The sequence below is a fragment of the Gobius niger genome, assembly GCF_951799975.1.
Source record: "Gobius niger genome assembly, chromosome: 8".
Classification (NCBI taxonomy): Eukaryota; Metazoa; Chordata; class Actinopteri; order Gobiiformes; family Gobiidae; genus Gobius; species Gobius niger.
The window spans coordinates 22332298-22349647 of record NC_136859.1 but is presented as its reverse complement, the minus strand read 5'-3'; the positions used below and the strand labels follow the sequence as shown (position 1 = coordinate 22349647).

Genomic DNA, 17350 nt, shown 5'->3' with positions numbered 1-17350 from the left:
GAACAAAATAATCTCATCATGTTATGAGAGTGTTATGCTTCAGCGAGTATAAAACTGTTTGTAAATGTGTACTACAAAGAAAAAGTGAGACTTAGTCATTGGGACGTCGTCATAAAGTCTAAATGTATGCTTCAGTTTTGGCCTGCTGTAAAGTTTTGCAGAAGCTTTCATAAGTCTGTTCTGCTGCCGCGGTGGAGGCAGTCACATGCTCCACTCACAAACATGTTCTTTCACCACAATAACACACTCCTCTCACTCTCTCTGGCCCAAGGTGCATTTCTCGAGGTGCATACATTTGCATATATCTGCATGTTTAATGAGTTTGGGGAGATCAAGCGATCCAAGCAGCCCTTTGTGGATATTTCTTTTTCTTTTTTTTCTCGAGGTTTTGTGTGTGTGTGTTGAGGGGGGTGGGTCTCCATGTAAATATCGCCCGCTGTGTGTTGGCACCCATCACAGATGGTCGTGGGCGAGGGCACCCTGTGGGCAGAGCACGATCCCTATTTCTGTTTGTGTGAGACTGAGGCAGAGGCTAAGTGTGAGCGCACGAGCCGCAGTCTGAAAACCTGTCGACTAATGTGTGCACTTTATAGTCACTTCAGCGCATATGTGTTGGTGACAATTGCATAATGTTAACTCTTCTTCTTTGTGTGTGTCTGCCAGAGGTGAGAAAGTAACCAGATACTTTCAAGCCAAGTACTTATTGGACATTTATGAACTGCAGTACAGCAATAGAAAAGGAAAAATATGTGATCAGTGGTTCTCAACTGGACTGGGGACCCACCATCACAAGACCCTAAGAACTAAATTTGTCTAATTTAATGCAAAATATTGTATTTTCCCCACAAATTAGAAAAGCTTTAAAAGAATGATGAAAACAAGTACATTTAACAGACTCAAATGGTATTTCTATACTTTTTCAGAAGACACATTTTGAGAGAAATGTCCCCAGGGAAAGTGGCTCACGACCCACTGAAAACGGTTCTGAGACCCAGTTTTGGGTCCCGACCCAGTTAAGAACCACTGTTCTAGATGACTTTTATTTATCTCAGTGTAGTGGTAGTGTCAGCAGAAGTAAAGGTAGATTAAGGAGTTTGGTTCTCTTCATTTTTCCCATCCTCCTCTACCTTTTTGGTGTAAATGCCCCCAGTTACTTTGAATCCACTAAAGTCATTGCAATAGTATTTCAAAATGAGTGGTAATTGTACACATACTGGAACCTTCTTGCTATTGGTCCTAACTAATAATTATTTTTAATTAAGTGTTCTAACTACAGTATGTTCCGAGTCCCGCTGATGTTTGCCTTCTGTCTCCTTTCCTTTCTAACCTCACTTGCTTGTTGTGCTGTTTGTGCTCAGCTCCTCTGGGTTCACGCATATCTGTGCTCGTGTGCTGTGAGTGTGCACGTGAATCTGTGAGCGTGCACGTCTCAGCGTGGCGCCCGGTCATGATGGCCCTGTTTGGGATGATTGATGTGTCGGAGAGAGTGCAGAGCAGCTCAGGTTGGGACAGCTCCTGGGTCTGCCACACGGCTGCCGTCCCGCTGCTTTACATATGTACACGCAGCAAGACTCCGGCCCCCTCCCATCCCACTCCCCTCCCTCCACAAAGGCCCCGCTGCAATTTTGGGGAATTCTATTTTCCCATTTTTAGCAGTAGTTCATCAATGTTGACAGTTCTGCTATTTTTTTTTACTGCGTTTTTTATTTCCAAATAGAAAAGGACTGAAACCAACCAATAACCAATTGAATTATTAAATTATTTAAACGTCTTTTTCAATTCTGGATTTTTCTGTGTGCACAGAGAGAGAAAGAAGTCTTGTTCAGAGAAATTTAATAAATGATCATTTATAAACAGATTTATTTTTACTTTATTTCTACTTACTTGCTAGTTCCCCAAATCCAAGGTCAAAAGGACAGTAAGCTTCATCTCATACTAATATACTTTCTTCTGCTGAATACAGATATTGTTTATGTTACAGTGTAAAATACATTCAACACTCTCATACTATAGAAAAATACCAGCACAAAAAGTTTCAAGTGACTTATACAGTACATCGTTTTGTTTGCAAGGCGACTTTGGTCGTTCAAAGCACAGATGAATCTGCAGGTTTGTACAAACCCATCCCGTTCATCCTGCCCTTCTCTCTCTCTGTACTGTTGATTCTCTTTTTGAACTTTCTCCTCTCTTTCTCCTGCTCTCTGGCTCCCACTTTTTCGATGGTATCGTGCCATCTCTCACCCATCCCTAATCCTGCACCTCTCTTTGTCTTTGAAATCCTTCCCCTGTGCCTTCTGTTCCCCTGCCTCTGCTAATCCGCCCCTTTGTTTAAATTCAGTTTAATTTCTTTGGCTTTTATGCACTGCGTCTGTGTTTCCAAGTACTCAACAATCACTTTTATCTGGTGCATAAGGAGTAATTATTTTCTTCCCTTTTCTCTTTGACCACTGAGCTCTAAACCAAGTTATTATACCATGGTGATTAATTGCATTTGTAATGTAACCAGAAATAAAATCATTTTACACCATACGAATGTATATCATTTTGCTCTATGGGATATTGCTTTAGAACCCATGTGGTATTTTCCTAATAATAGTTATAGATTTCTCTATTTTACTGTACTAGTAGTATAATATTTAGGTTGACTTGTACAGATGTTGCTTCTTCTACCGTTGCATGGCTGACTGGTTCAATGACTTGACTATTTCAAGGCACAACCACAGTAAATATTCGACTCATGAGGCGTGTGGATGACAGAGGGGCCGTAGCTCTGCAGAGATCCATGGCAGCCCAGCAGAAAGGCATGCTGGGAGGCAGGGAGGCGTATCGATCCACCTGTAGCATCCAGCTGTTTGTTTACCAACAACAAATCAATGTGGCTCTCAGCTGGGGGTGGCCATGTTTGGTCCGTGGTCAGCTCAGTTTTCTCTCACCTCTTTCTCGCGCACAGATAGACGGACACACAGCGGCAGTGTTGTTTAATGCTGAAGAAAGTGAGTGCAAGTCCCGCAATGGCTCGACAGCTACAGCTGTTATAAAGAAGCTAAATCCTTTTTCTTACAAGTAGTGCATGCATTCTTAGCTCTGTATATGAGGTGTTGCATTCACAACTCTACCTGTGTTTCCTCAAACTGCATGAACAGAAGAACACATTTATGAGCTTTAATCACTGGAGGCCTGGCACTAACTAAAACCTGATGCTGCTGGGAGTATGGTACAGAGAAAGAGTCATTTTATGTTCATTGAAAACTGGTTTTAGCCATAAGATCTGGCTTCAACTTTAAAACCAAGTACTTATTTCCAGATAACTTTACATCACTGTCAAAGGCAAAACGTCCTTGGTACTGCCGGCTTTTCACAGCAAATTGCTCAACAGCAAAAGTCAGTCTGACACTATTTCTTTATGGACAGGAATGGCTCTTTTGATTCATTAACAATGTCTTCCACAAAGTTTTGTTGTTGTTATTGTTTGAATAAAATGTGCATTTTCTTTGTCTTTATTTGCAGGTGGACCTCAAAGGCACGCAGGGGACAGAGGAGGAGAGAATCGGACTCTCGCCTCCCACACATGGTTCAAAAACGAGCTGCTGCTTTGAACTCATGCAAACTGAGGTGAGCTAAGGGCTGCTGTGGAGGTTTCGGACATGTAAAGAGCTTCTGATTTTAATAAACAACGCCCACTGGAAGCTAAATGAATCGATACAGAAGTTAATTAAAAGGCAAAAGTAGACAAATTATCCATATCCGTGTTTGTGTGCTGGGTAGAATGTGCACTGGTGGTCAGTAAAAGTTCTCTCAAGTGCACAAACTTTAGTAGCACAAAGTCTATGAATAAATATGTCTGCATAACAGGATTGATAATATAAATTGCAACTTAATTGTGTTTTGTCCTGCGTTTTCCAAGTTGCAGTATGAGAGACGATTTGAACTTGAGCCACCGATTAATGACTCTATTAATCCTGTTCTGATTGGATATTTTTTTATGTTCCCGGTTTTAAATATGGCGTAATCCTGAATGTAGGTTTAGATCTGATGTAATCCAGGTATAGTTATGTGAATATTTATCGTCTTAGTTCATGAGATAATCAGGGTTTTGTTGCTTATACATACCAACAGTGAGAAGAGTAAGTCATACTTTATCATTGTATTTCAAACAAGAGTACTGATACTTCCAAATAATAGCAGTAAGAAGTATTGAGTAAAAAAAAACTACTCTTAGAGGTACAAAGATGTTTTTGAGTAAATGTTCTACCTGCCTGTGTTTGTAACTAAATGTTTGTTGATACTTGGCCTGAAAAGTTTAGTCACATTTTAAAGTGTGACCCAGCGCTCTAACAAGCTCCTGCCTGCCATGTTGCTTCAGTGTGGAACAGTCGGCCGGGCCACTGACCACTGGGACCGTGATGTGTAATTACAGCATGACCCCTGGCTGACCCCGCCCCTCTCCCCCTGCTCCACTGCGGGTGTCAGCTCCCCCGATGGCTACAACGTCCACGCACACGTCCACACCTCGTTAGGCTCAACGGCACGAAGGCACAGGCCTCCTCCGAGTCTCTGTCGGAGGTTTAGAGTTTGTTAAACGCACCGAGGCATGCTGGGTAATAGACGTTCAACCAGACCCCCCTGTTGATCCTTGTCAGTGGGGTATAGGCAGGTCATGGAGGTCTTAGCGAGTTAGAAATGTTGTTGAGAAGTTTAATAAAAGCATTTATTTTAGATAATCATTCAATCAAGAGTCGCACTGAGATTTTAAATCTCATTTCTAAGAGAATCCTGAGCTCAAAGGGGACCCTATTGTACATTTTTGTAGAGGTGGATGCCTACACAGACAATGGGTGGACATGTAAATTACACTCAGGAACCTTTGAGGCAGGAGCACCAACCACTATGCCACCGTGCCACCCAAAAGATTTGCTATTTGAGAAGGCAATTCTTACAGTTTATGTGTAAATGTAAACTATTTCAGTAGTTCAATACATAACACATAATATGCATACAAAGTAATTAGCATTTCAAGTTATTTTGACAAATATGATGTTATAATAAGACGCAATCTAAGATTGTAGCTTCTTGGTTTTTAATGACATGTCATCATCAGAACAAGTAAATGCATAAAGATGATTAAAGGTAAAGGGGCTTTATTTGTCATTATACAACAGCTGTGCAACAAAATGTGTCCTCTGCATCAGACCCATCCTTCGACACCGCTGGGTCTAAGGAGCAGTGGGCGACTGCAGTGCAGCGCCCAGGGACCCATCTCCAAATGTAGCGCCAGGCTGATGGTCAGTATCACCTGGCTGGATGGATTCACCTATTGTACATGTTTTTAGTGGTAGGGGAAACTGGAACTGAAACCTACATAGACACACGGAGAACATGCAAACTCCACACTGGAAATTCCAGTTGGGAATTGAACCTAGGACCTTCTAGCTGTGAAGCACGAGCACTAACCACTGAGCTACCGTGCCGCGCAGGGTAATACATTTATTGTCCTGGACCATCCTTCTGCGCAACAGGGGCTTACTCAGTCCGGAACACCACCTCCACGACACTCGGCCTGCAGCAGACCCCCAGCCTCGGTCAGACGTTGCAGTAGTTTGCATTATACCCCAGCTCCTGGCTATAATGGATCACCATTTTATAAACTATGCAGGTCATAAACAAGAAACAGTTTACAGTAAAACTAACACGCATCTATGTTTAATTATGAGAATGGAAAGAGTTAAACTCCATTTATTTTTTTTATTTTTTTAAATCAATTAACAGAGACTGACTAAACCTTTGCAAACAATAAGAATCAATTACAATTGTTTATTACGCTATTAGACCCGTTTAAAAAGACAGTCTCCCATATTCAAGTGTTAGTCATTGAAAGTCATGAGGAGTTACCCGAGGGCCACATTTTGAGCCCTGTCTGAGTTGCGTGTGTGTGTTTGTGTGTGTGTTGTACTCGACTGCTCTCTGTCTCTCGTGTCAAGATGCTGATCTCTCTGTTGAGAAATCAATGGCCTCCTCCTCTCTCCTCTCTCCATCCATCCATGTATCCTCCCCGAGCTCCTGGAAGCGACCCAAGTTCACGCTGTTAGTCAGTCTGTTGGCCACACACACAAACCACACTTACTCACAGGTGGCAGTTCTTCATATCAAAAGTAATTCATCCTTTTCTTCTATCCCGTATTAGTTTTTATTCTAATTTAGTTAACATAGGGCCACCTTACATTTGAAATATCAATAAAGGGGGCAGCATTTGTATGGCATTGTAGTATGTATTGCTATCTGAGAAAAACAATTTATTTTTAAGTGCGGTATCCTTCACACTTTCCTTAGAGTGCATTTTTAAAGGAAAAGCCAACTCCAATAGATAAAATGTATTAAGATGCCATTATAGTATTGTATTGGTGTTGCATCAGCTTACTTTACCTAATTGCTGCTCAATCTCTCAAATATCTGGTTGCAATCAAGACTCCAGTTTTCTAAGTAACATCTGAAAGCACAGTGTGCCAAGAGAAGACTTGCAGTTTCTGCTAAATATGTAGATATCTTTATGTAGCCCGAGGGTGAATTATAGGGAGGTCAAATATATCATGAATGAACAGGACATCCTTTCTGTTCATTATACACCAAATTGGCATCAGCTCGGACCGTTCTCAAAATGAATGTGTAGCTATAGTCGCAATGAGCCACAAAACAAATCAATACGAGCACTCCTTTCCTCATCAAATTTGAATCTACTAATATTCTCCTCTGTCTTCTCAGTACTTTATATTGATTTGAATGTATATGTATAAATATGTCAATAGTTTACATCTCTTCATTACCGTTTGAAGCTGTACATTCTTATGATCTGTCGGTCTGGATAATTCTCTGCACCTCAACCACATGAAGACATTGTCATGTAATGCGACTGTATGTGATCTATGAGTTTATCTGTGTGCAGTTGTGCAACACTGCTGCCCAAGACAAGTACTCTTTGTTCATTGGTACGTGAATCCGAAACCATTAACATAACGGTATCTCGACACTGAGAGAAATATTGGCATAATGTTTGAAGATATTAAGATATTGAGATATTGAGATTGCATTAACATGATACATAAAGATTGTTCCTCACAGCACAGCAGTAATAGAAGTTGATGATCATTCAGATCATAAATAACTGGTAGGATGGTAGGATTTAGACATAACCATCGTTTTGTTGTTGTTGGGTTTTTTTTAACTCTATTCAATTCAGAAATTCAAAAGCTGTTCTGTTCTATCTATCTATCTATTTAAAGTGATAGTCTGTAAGGTCTAGTCAGGAGGGGAGGGGATGGGGTGCGAGGTGGAATTGATTATTTTCTTACTAAAATCTCTCTCCTCGTTTTTCTCTCTCTCCTCATTTTGCAATCCTAAAACAGTCCATAGAGCAACTTCTCTGACGTCTTCCCTGTTTCCGCTGTTCAGGCCACACAGTAATGGACGTGTTTGTGGAAGTAATTGCTGCAGGAACTTTAGTGTCCACTCAAAGCATTTCCAGCCAACATCCTCCACATGTAATTTATGCCAGCGCGCCTGCACCATCACGCAAAGCTTTACTCACTTAATGTGTAGGATGAAGCAGCTCCAGCTCTGGCTCTCGCCACCGTCTTTTGTGCGCCTGCCCCCGTGCGTGTTTGTTTGGTGTCTGCGCGGAGAGGGAAGGTAAATTGCTGTGATTATGTGGCAGTAATTGAACAGGGATGGTGTGTTTAATTGAGTTGTTGTTCCCTGATGTTTGGGTGTAGTATGGCGGGAGCTGACAGGTGCCTGGTCTCGCCTGGCTGAGATGAGAGCCGTAAGACTGTCACTTCTGCGGTGTCTTCTTTACCTGTGAATGTGATGTTTTGTGTGGTAATACTGCCTGTCTGTCTGTCTATTTGTTTGCTTGGCGAGGTTTACTCTTCAGCAGGTAGATAGAAGTAGGAGGTTTTCGGGGGAGATGTTTTTTCTTGAAGATCTGACACGTTATAAGAAAAAAAAAACGCTTGGGGAGATGTATGTTTTTATGTAGCTGGCTCAGTGTGTGTCCACATGTCTGTCAGAGAGTGTGGGTGGACACCGCATCTTCAAAGTGTTTTCAATCACAAAACAAGGTACATAGATTTATTTGATGGAAAAAGGCCGCTGTGTAAAGTTGTGACTTTTTTCAGCGTTCTACAATTATAAAGCATCTCTGCAAAGCACACTTAAGCATTACTTTCAAGCTTCTCAGACTTATTTCTCTCAGAGGTACAGACTTTGTTTTGTTATCTCCCCGTAGCCAAATACAAGATTAGTTTTGCAGTTTTAGCTCAACAGTTTAAGCACAATGGCTTTACAAACTCAAAACAGAAAACTCTTCACCATTTCAATTACTTTTCAATAATACATTTTACACAATAATTAAACAACAATAACAAAAATATTTTTGTAGATTTACTTGCACTCAAATGGGTGTCACTTAGGAGCCCTGTATTTCGTTCCAAGATTGGCCATTTTGGGAACAAATCTTTTTTTGTCCCCTGTTTAAGTTTATACTCAAGGCCAAGGAACCCTTTATAGGGCACTCACTGAAATACTTTGAAATAAATAATTTAAACTTGGGGGACATAACACAAGTTTATTTCTGTTGTAACATTTTTCAAAAAAAATTCATTATCATGCAGAGAATCAATGTCAGCGAAGTTACCATATTTAGATAATTTGCCTTTAAGGGGTAAAAAGAATACAACGTTTAATATATAAAATATACAAAAAGTACTTTCAGGTCTCGGGGGTGCTGGTATTCAGGAGACGTGTTTCGTGATATTGATGTTTGAATGATCACACCTGTCTTAGGCAAGAGCTTTTGTAATGTGATTGAGCTTCACGTGCAGTGGGCGGGGTCAGTCACCTCCAATATTGTTTACCTAAAAACTTTTCTAAAAATCACCTTTGGCAACATAAAAACATAATCCTAGGGTTTATTGGTTCTTTGGTCAAAAAAAATACTGTAAGTATGAATAATAGGTGCAACGGACATGTCCAAATGGACAAAACTAATTGACTTCAGGTTTAAGTGAACAAATATGCCATTTCCATGCTGTAATTTCACAAATTTCACTGCATCCTCCAAAACCAACACATACATCATCACTTAGCACAATTATTCGCCAATAAAATGTGTTGCGTTGCATCAACTTACCATGATTAGTTTTCAAGTTCTTTTTCAGACTTCAGAGGAAACAGGACGTTGGACTCTGCTGATGCCACAGTAGTGAGATCTGTGATGTAGGGTGATCTCTTCTGATTGGTTGAGTGAGGACTACACGCTTCTTTACCTTGATGTGCAGCAGAGAGGCCATATGTAAAGTGTGCGGAAATGACCAAAAATAGTCACTTGCCCTATAAAGGGTTAAACAGAAAAACATAGCTGTAAACTTCGGATGATAGGAATTGCTATATATTTTCGTTTTTATAAGTGAACACGAGACATTTTCCTGTTGCATATGTGCATGTATTTATGCCGTGCAATGTCATGGCTTTGTTTATTCTGTCTCTCAGGCGTCTGTGAGCTAAATTAAATGGTAAAAAACATCAATTTCTCCACCTCCTTCCGTGCCCCCTATCACCTTGTTTGGTCTCCTCTCCTCCCTCCTCTGTGTCTGCTCTCCATGGAGGTGTGATTAGGTTCCTCCCTGGGCTCCCCTGATCTCCATGATTCCTGTATATGTGTGTGTTGTGTGTGTGTTTTTGTGTCAGTGTGTGTTGGGCGGTTGGTTGATGATCTGAGCAGCCCAGTGCGAGGGTATTGTGCGCCGCGATTCACCGACGTCTCCAGATGAATGCCCCTATTCACTATTACAGCCTCTCCATTAGCTGCAGCCCGAGCCACAGCTTGTTGTTGTCTTCTCTTCTTCTTGCAAAAAAAAAAAAAAAAAGCAATTAAAGAAGGACAAAACCGCCGCTCTAACACAAGCGGTGGTGTACCTGGGAAGTGCGGAGAAAGGGTGTGGGAGAGCGCAGTGGGAAGTGATTCCGCGTCTAAAAGAAAAACCTCCTGGATTTATTTGCACGTTCACGCTTGAATGCAACCCTCCCCATAAGCTATACAAATGCACTAAACTCTATGTCAAATATATGTTTTTATTTCACCATTGGACTGTAGCCGCACCAGCTCATGCACAATGTCTGATTGCCTCACCTACAACTGATGAAACCCAAGCATAAAGACATCGCTCGTAATATTTCTTTATAAAGGACTGGTTACTGTGAACTATATGGCTCCCTGTGAACAATGTTTTGCCCAGTAGACCTGTATAGATAGATATATAGGTATAGATGTCACCTGAAAAGCCTAAGTACCGGCAGTGATACACATAGTACGAGCCACTAATACTGGCAAAAATATTCTCAGAGGATTGTATTGACAAACATGATTGAAATCAGGACCGCCCCGTGGTCTCAGCAGACACTGACAGCTTTGAGAAAGTGCTTATGCTGAAGTGAGTTTCAATATTGTTAAACCATAACTAGGAATCGAAAAAGTACCACTAATTTGTATTTTCTAAAACACACTACAATCCTTTCATTGTCCGGTTTCTCTCAAACCGTTATTATTATGATGATGAATGATCATGTTTCACACATTGTGGATAGTAAAGAAACAGCTGAATGTTTTTTAAAGAATATAAATCAAAACAGAAGAACAGACCAAAAATAGAGCTGTCCAAACGAATCAGTGCCAGATTTCAGACGACGACTCTGCCTCTCCCTTTGTTTCTCTGTTTCATGGTTGTTTATTGAGCCCTGCGTCTTTTGATTCGTTGTGATATCAAACATTTGCTCAGAAATGGACCTGACATTTGTACAGACAGTGGCTCTCCTCTTCCCACCGCAGCAGGACCCCTGGGGAAGCTTTGTGTGTCTGGGGTTCGCGTTGTCACCCCCGGCCTGTCATCGCAGAGGGGGGTTCACCGGAGGGGACCACATACTCCTCCATGGGCCAATACTCGGGGAGAATGGGAAAGTTTAGGGGACTTTTAATGAGAGTGAGGATAATCATGATTTGCTTTACTTTTACTTGAGTTGCTTCTGATTAAACGTGTAGTTCCAAGAGTGGATTCATCTCAGCATACGTTTTACTTAGTAACAATGGACCTCATTCACAACACAGTCTTAGGAAGGTTTTTGGCATTCACAAAACTTGTTCTAAGCTGAAAATGTCCTGTAAAAAACAAATCCTCAGAGGGGCCAAGAGGACAAAAACATTCTGAGTCATATATGTTGTACATATTAAATCATGTATTAATTAATTCCAGAAAAAAAGTATAATTATAATAAACTACAGATGCCCTGTTTGTTCAGAAATAAGTTATCACTCGCACTTTTATTAATGGCAAGTAAAGTACCAATGTATTACTTCTTAAACTTTTAAATGCCACCATTTACAAAAAGCACTAAATGCGCGCTACATTAACGTTGTGTGTCAGCCTCGCTCCTACAACCCTGTGTTAAGAAGGTGTTCTCCTTGTTGAGCTACAAGGGAAGAGCGTCACGCAGCTGCCACCGCATCTATTTAACAGACTGATGAATAAAACACACTGGAACAACTGCAAGGAACAGGCCACCGTTTTTTCCATACTGAGATGTGTTCTTACCTGAGCTTATGTTGGTACCTGTCTGGTCTTTGTGCGTGCCCATGGAAGAGCTTGGTCGCTTCTAACTTCACCCCGTTTGGAGCTACTGTATAGGAATATACTGGGAGAGGCCAAAATGCTAACAACATCTTTGGTCTTTTTTGCGTGACTGAGGGCACACAGTTCTTCCATACTGTGATATGTTCTTACCTGAGCTTAGACGAGTTGATACGTACCTATCTGGTCTGTGTGCGTGCCCATGAAAGAGCGTGGAAGCTTCCAACTTCAACCCCGTTTGGAGCTATAGGAATATGCTTGCTAACAACATCTTTGGTCGCTGTGCGTGACTGAGCGCACGCACAAAGACCAGACTGGTACGCATCAACTCGGTTAAGCTCAGGTAAGAACCTATCTCGGTATGTACAAACGATGGCCTGTTCAGGTAAAGGAACAGGCCACCAGAAAACTATGTTGTAAAAGTAGTATTTTGTGGAAAAAATCAGCCTGATGCGTAAAGTTTGTGCCATATTTGTTTATGTTGTGTATGGTCAACCCAAATAGTCAATATGTGACTAAAAGGGGTTTACATAGTGACTCCAAAGGACGACGGTGGCGGTAAAAAAAAAAGTATGAACTATTGTGTCTGGACAGTAGACTCTTTATCAACATTTATAGTTTTTCGTCCTAGTACTCAGTTTAAATAAGTTAGTAGTTACACAGTGCTTCAGTGATAGTTATTTTGGATGTACTAATATCATGTTTTCACCGAATCAATCAAAATCACGAGACTTTTCCTCAAGAACAATTTTTGTCAACGCTCCCCACCTCTATATCAGTATACTGTACACACACATGCACACAGCCTGATTTACTATTCCAATAAATCACTGGCGCCGCCTAATTTCCTATGGATTTCAATTTCCCCCTGGACGTATCGGCATTGATCAACTTCAGGTGTAAGGATGTGCCAGGCGTCGCTCACCGTGACACTGAGGAATGGCTGCTCGGAGCGCGCGTGTGGGTGGGTGAAGGTGGAGGGGGCAGATTTGTGCGCACGCAGCAGATTCTGTCGAACACAGCCACTGCCACCGCCGGGGCTTTACGATACAAATCCTCGAGTCGGAGTAATAACATCTGAAAATGTCAGAATCATACAGGCGGAGATAGGGATCAGGCAGTTGAATTAGGACTGGAGATATTGTTATTCTGATCCCATCGCCTTGTAGTCAAAACCTGATTATGAGGAACAATTACGTTTTATGCTGCCGTTTATTCTGGCTGTTACAGTAAGACAGACGGCTTCTATTGAGATTAAAGAGGCTCGGATGGATCTTCTTCCTAAAAGTTGACATTTAATTAATACCACAGGCGAGTAGAGTAGCCAGAATATGTATTTAAGTACAAGTGACGTTATTTTGAAATATTTGCACTCAAGCAGAAGTTAACCTCTTAACCCCCACCTGAACCGAACACATTTTCTCTAGTTCAGCTTTACCCAAACCTAAAAGCTTCTTGGAAAAACGCGTCAAAATTGTGAAAAGAAGAAAAAACGGGTGAAAACGCAAGTGGCAAAAATGTAACGAAAAATCAACAAAAGCGCAACATAAGAGTTTTAAAGGTATAACAAAAAGGTGACAAAAACAAAAGTGAAAAAGATCAGTTTAGATCAGTTTTGTCGGTCTTAGCTTTTAAATGAGGTGTTACTCTGGCCTGTAGGCTGTAAGCGTCAGTTGAGAAGCTTTTAGATTTGGGTCAAGTCACTCGGTTAAGGCGGGTGGTAAGAGGTAAAAAAAAAATTCTTACGAAGCATACAAGTCTATTCTTGATATTTCAGAAGAATACAGATACAAATATATCTTAAGATGAGATACAAGAAAGTTAATTGAAGTTTAAATATATTTTGAGTTTATTTTCATATGACACATTGAGCTTTAGAGAGTTACTGACAGTGGAAAGAGATGGGTAAAAGTTTAAAGTAGCTTCTGAAGAAGTGCAGTTGCTTCAAAAGGTTACTTAAAGGGACTATACAGAGTTTAAAAATGTTAGAACAAAGTAGTTTCCTGCCCCTACATGTTCCAGCAACGTCCTAATGTGTAGAATGAGCCAAGACCTATTCACCACAACTGCCTCTAAAATCCTGCACTGTCGCTCAAAAAGCTGTTACTTCAGTCCGAAGTACCGTCATGCACGAGCTTAATATAGAGATTGCAGTTACGCGTAAGACCTGAGGTGGCAGTAGTGAGCATGAAATGACCAACTGTGATCTAGTCTCTTAAAGGTTACTACTGACAAAGAGTAAGAAGCGCTTTGACAGATTGGGATGTGTCAGAGGGGAGAGTCACAAGACAATGCCCCATTCACCCTCAGGCCATTTGCTGTGAAAATAAAAACATTTATTGGGATTTAAAAAGAATAGAAGGAAAATGACAATATAGCTCCCCACAAGTTGAACAGACACTGCAGAGAGGGCAGAATGAGTACCACTGGATGAAAAACCATAAAATGGATGCAATTCCATTTAAACTCCTATTGTAAATATCCATGTCGCTTGCTCCATGAAATTTAAACAAAATATTGGCATCTCATAATATGGATACTGCGTTCATATTGCGATCTATAGTGCCGCCCTATCTCCTTTTCTTTGTGTTTTGTCCTGTCATAGGGTTGTGGATGCGTCCATGTAACCAATCAGAAAGCTTCTGCGCACGCCAAGGGTTCTCCCCCAGAGGCGTATCTGAATGCATTGTCGTCTAAAGGAGGAGAAATAAATTGGAGAAAAGGATAAATCGATGTTTGACGGCGAGGCAAACAGACCTTCCAACCCCGAGCCCTGACTCACACGTACACATGTAGCACACGGCAGGCACTTTTACCTGAGGGCTGTGTTGGTATGTGGAGAAAGAGAGAGAGACACACTGTAAAAGACTACAAATCATGTCCTTTGTTTGATCTAATAGGACCAGGATGGTACAGTAGGTAAAGTAGTGAAAAAATATACCCAAGAGTTGTTCCTTTATAGACTGACCTTTGATAAACCGCTAAAGCACCAGGAAATGGTTTACAAACGTGATTTTAACAGTGATTCTCTGGTGGGTCGGAATAGTTTGGATCGTTTTTGATAGCCAGCCTGCTGATCAATGCTTAAATTGTCAGAACTCTGTGATAAATACTGTATTTTGATATTAAGGAAAAGGAAATGTATACTGCATACTTTTTTTTCTTTGTCATAATGCGTTGAAGTCTAAAGATAACGTGACACTGCAGGTTTCCCCATAACAAAAGACAGACCATAAAATAAATAAATTCACATTTGCAATTTTAAAGTCATGTTTCTGCCAAACATCTTTATGCAAGTTGTAATTAAACTACTTTCTTCATAAAAATCATTATAAAGTTACTGTTACTACCCGCTTTGGCCCATGTCCAAACATTTCGGAAGTCGCTCTTCGTGTTTCTGTTAGCGAGTTCAGGGCAGGACACGGTGAATGTGTTAAATGGTGTTTGTGGCTTAAAGGTTTGGGAGATCTGCCAATCTCAGGCTTTTAATTTGAAGGGCTCTGAAGGAGAATGGTCGGCGTTTTATGTCGCTTTGGCCCACCTTGAGTCTGACTCCCAGGACAGTTTCTATTTCTACATGGTTATACGGAGCTTGTACATTTGGGTATAGTTGGTATAGCAGGGCTGAGCGATATTATATATATTTTTGTGGGATCAGAACAAAAGAGAGATGTGCCTTGGTATAACTCTTATGTACCATATGGTGTATTTATTTATTTACGACTGTAAATGATAAATCCTTTATTTTCATTTTTTGGTAGACTGTAAATGATGAAATTCTTTGACATTTTGTACGATCATAAACGATTTATATCAATATGTAAGCACAGACTCATGCATCAGTTTCTTGCATGAGTCTAGTGGAAAGTTTATGTGAAGATTACTTGAATGAGAGATAAGGGGTAGGTTTACTATAAGTTCTTGAACTTCTTCCTACTCCTTTTGAGCACAAAGTCTTGTTTTGTATTTTTTTTTTCTTTTCTGTAAAATGTTGACATACTTTTTTCTGCTCAAATAAATAAATAAATGAAAATGAAAAAATGAAATGTGCGAACAGAAGAGGAGGGCAGTGTCACGAGTTGTGGAGGCGTCAGTAAAAAAAAAAAGACTCATAGCATCAACAGTGGAGGGTATGCAGATGATGTCACACAGCGTTGCAACAGAGGCCAATTTGACACTCAGAAAGTTGAGGCTTTGGTTTAGAATGAACATACCGTCAAGTAGGAGTTGCAATTGTAACAGGTGGAATGTCCAACTTTTGCTATTGTGATCTTTTGTCTTATGTAGGGCTTTTAATAAACACACTTTGAAAGTAACTGTACTTTTCCAGCTTCAAACATCACTCCAATCATTGTTTAAAGCCCAAATCCATTACAATCTCTCGTACAGTATGTCTCCATTTATTTTAACACAGGACTTCTAGCTTTTTATACTTCTGTCGTTCAAGCTCTCCTTCCCCGCTGTGCCTCTATTTCCATGAATGCTGTGAGAAATAATTGAAAGTGCCGTCTTTTGCAGCAACTCCCTCATCTCTCCGCTTCGTAAATACAGTATCTGTGAGCCACCCGCTGCACAGCGACCAAAGCGAGCAAGCAAACCAAACTCGGGATTCCTCACGACACGCAGGGACGTCAAAACAGACTGAAAAACTTGAGCCAAGATTAAACTGTAATCCCGACATTGAATGAGCCTTGTCTTGCCGCTTTTAAGCTTGGACACTACGAGTGAACAGAATAAATGGTACGTAGGTGGATGTCATTTCAGGACTTCAGTAGATTCTATTAATGGCATCATTGTCAAGAAAATGTTTTGTATCCACTGAGGTTTGTAATGCCAGTTGCCCTTCCTCTTGCAACCAGCTATTTAGCTTTAGGGCAGTGAACTATTGTAGTAGAGATTCTAAAATATACAGCATTTGTCTGGACTGGGTTGGTTGAGTTTTCGTTTCTGTCTGCAGAAGTTTCTTGCTCTTGTAGGCAAAATGTAGGACTGATTCAAAACACGAGCTAGAGAAGCGGCTTTAAGTCTGTCCACTCCTGGGCTCCCATCTCCTCTCTGCACTACTTGTTAACAGAAGAAGCGAAACGTCCTCAACCCAGTTCAAGTCGACAGTATTTCAACATCTCTTCTACGATGGATTATTCCTGGGCGATTGAGAGCCTGCACAACAACAATAGGTGGTTAACCTCTTAACCCCCGCCTTAACCGAGCACATTATCTCCAGTTCAGCTTTACTCAAATCTAAAAGCTTCTTAACTGGGGAGTAACAGTGTCATTTGAAAGTTAAGAACAAGAAGAAGAAGAGCGCTTTTACATGAGACAATTTTACATTTACTCGATGGTGGTAAGCTACGTTTGTAGCTTCAGTTTCCCCTGGGGGAACTGACTGAAGCGCTGTGACGACTGCACACATCTGGGCCAACGGTCCCAGCCCGGACCACATTTTATTCACGTGCACATATCATTTATTCTGGCCTATTGTACATGTTTTTAGTGGTAGGGGAAACCGGAGGAAACCTACGCAGACACAGGGAGAACATGTAAACTCCACACAGAAAGGCCCCATCCAGGTGGGAATCAAACCCGGGACCTTCTTGCTGTTTTGTCATACCTACGAAAGCTAAGACCTACAAAAGTGAACGTAACTTTTTTGTCACATTTGTGTTTTCGTCTCTTTT

General features: G+C 40.9%; 1 protein-coding gene across 2 annotated transcripts in view; it reads left to right on the top strand.

Annotated features, from left to right (window-relative positions):
* Positions 1 to 17350, top strand: part of LOC306966923 (uncharacterized protein) — a 153329-nt gene that overhangs the window by 128031 nt on the left and 7948 nt on the right. The window contains exons 4-5 of one of the 2 annotated variants that reach the window (XM_079561777.1): positions 3508 to 3612; positions 5517 to 5653. In XM_079561777.1, the coding sequence (XP_079417903.1) occupies positions 3508 to 3612; positions 5517 to 5653 (242 nt within the window). The remainder of the gene's footprint in view (positions 1 to 3507; positions 3613 to 5516; positions 5654 to 17350) is intronic. The other variant, XR_013793135.1, reaches the window with a different exon arrangement.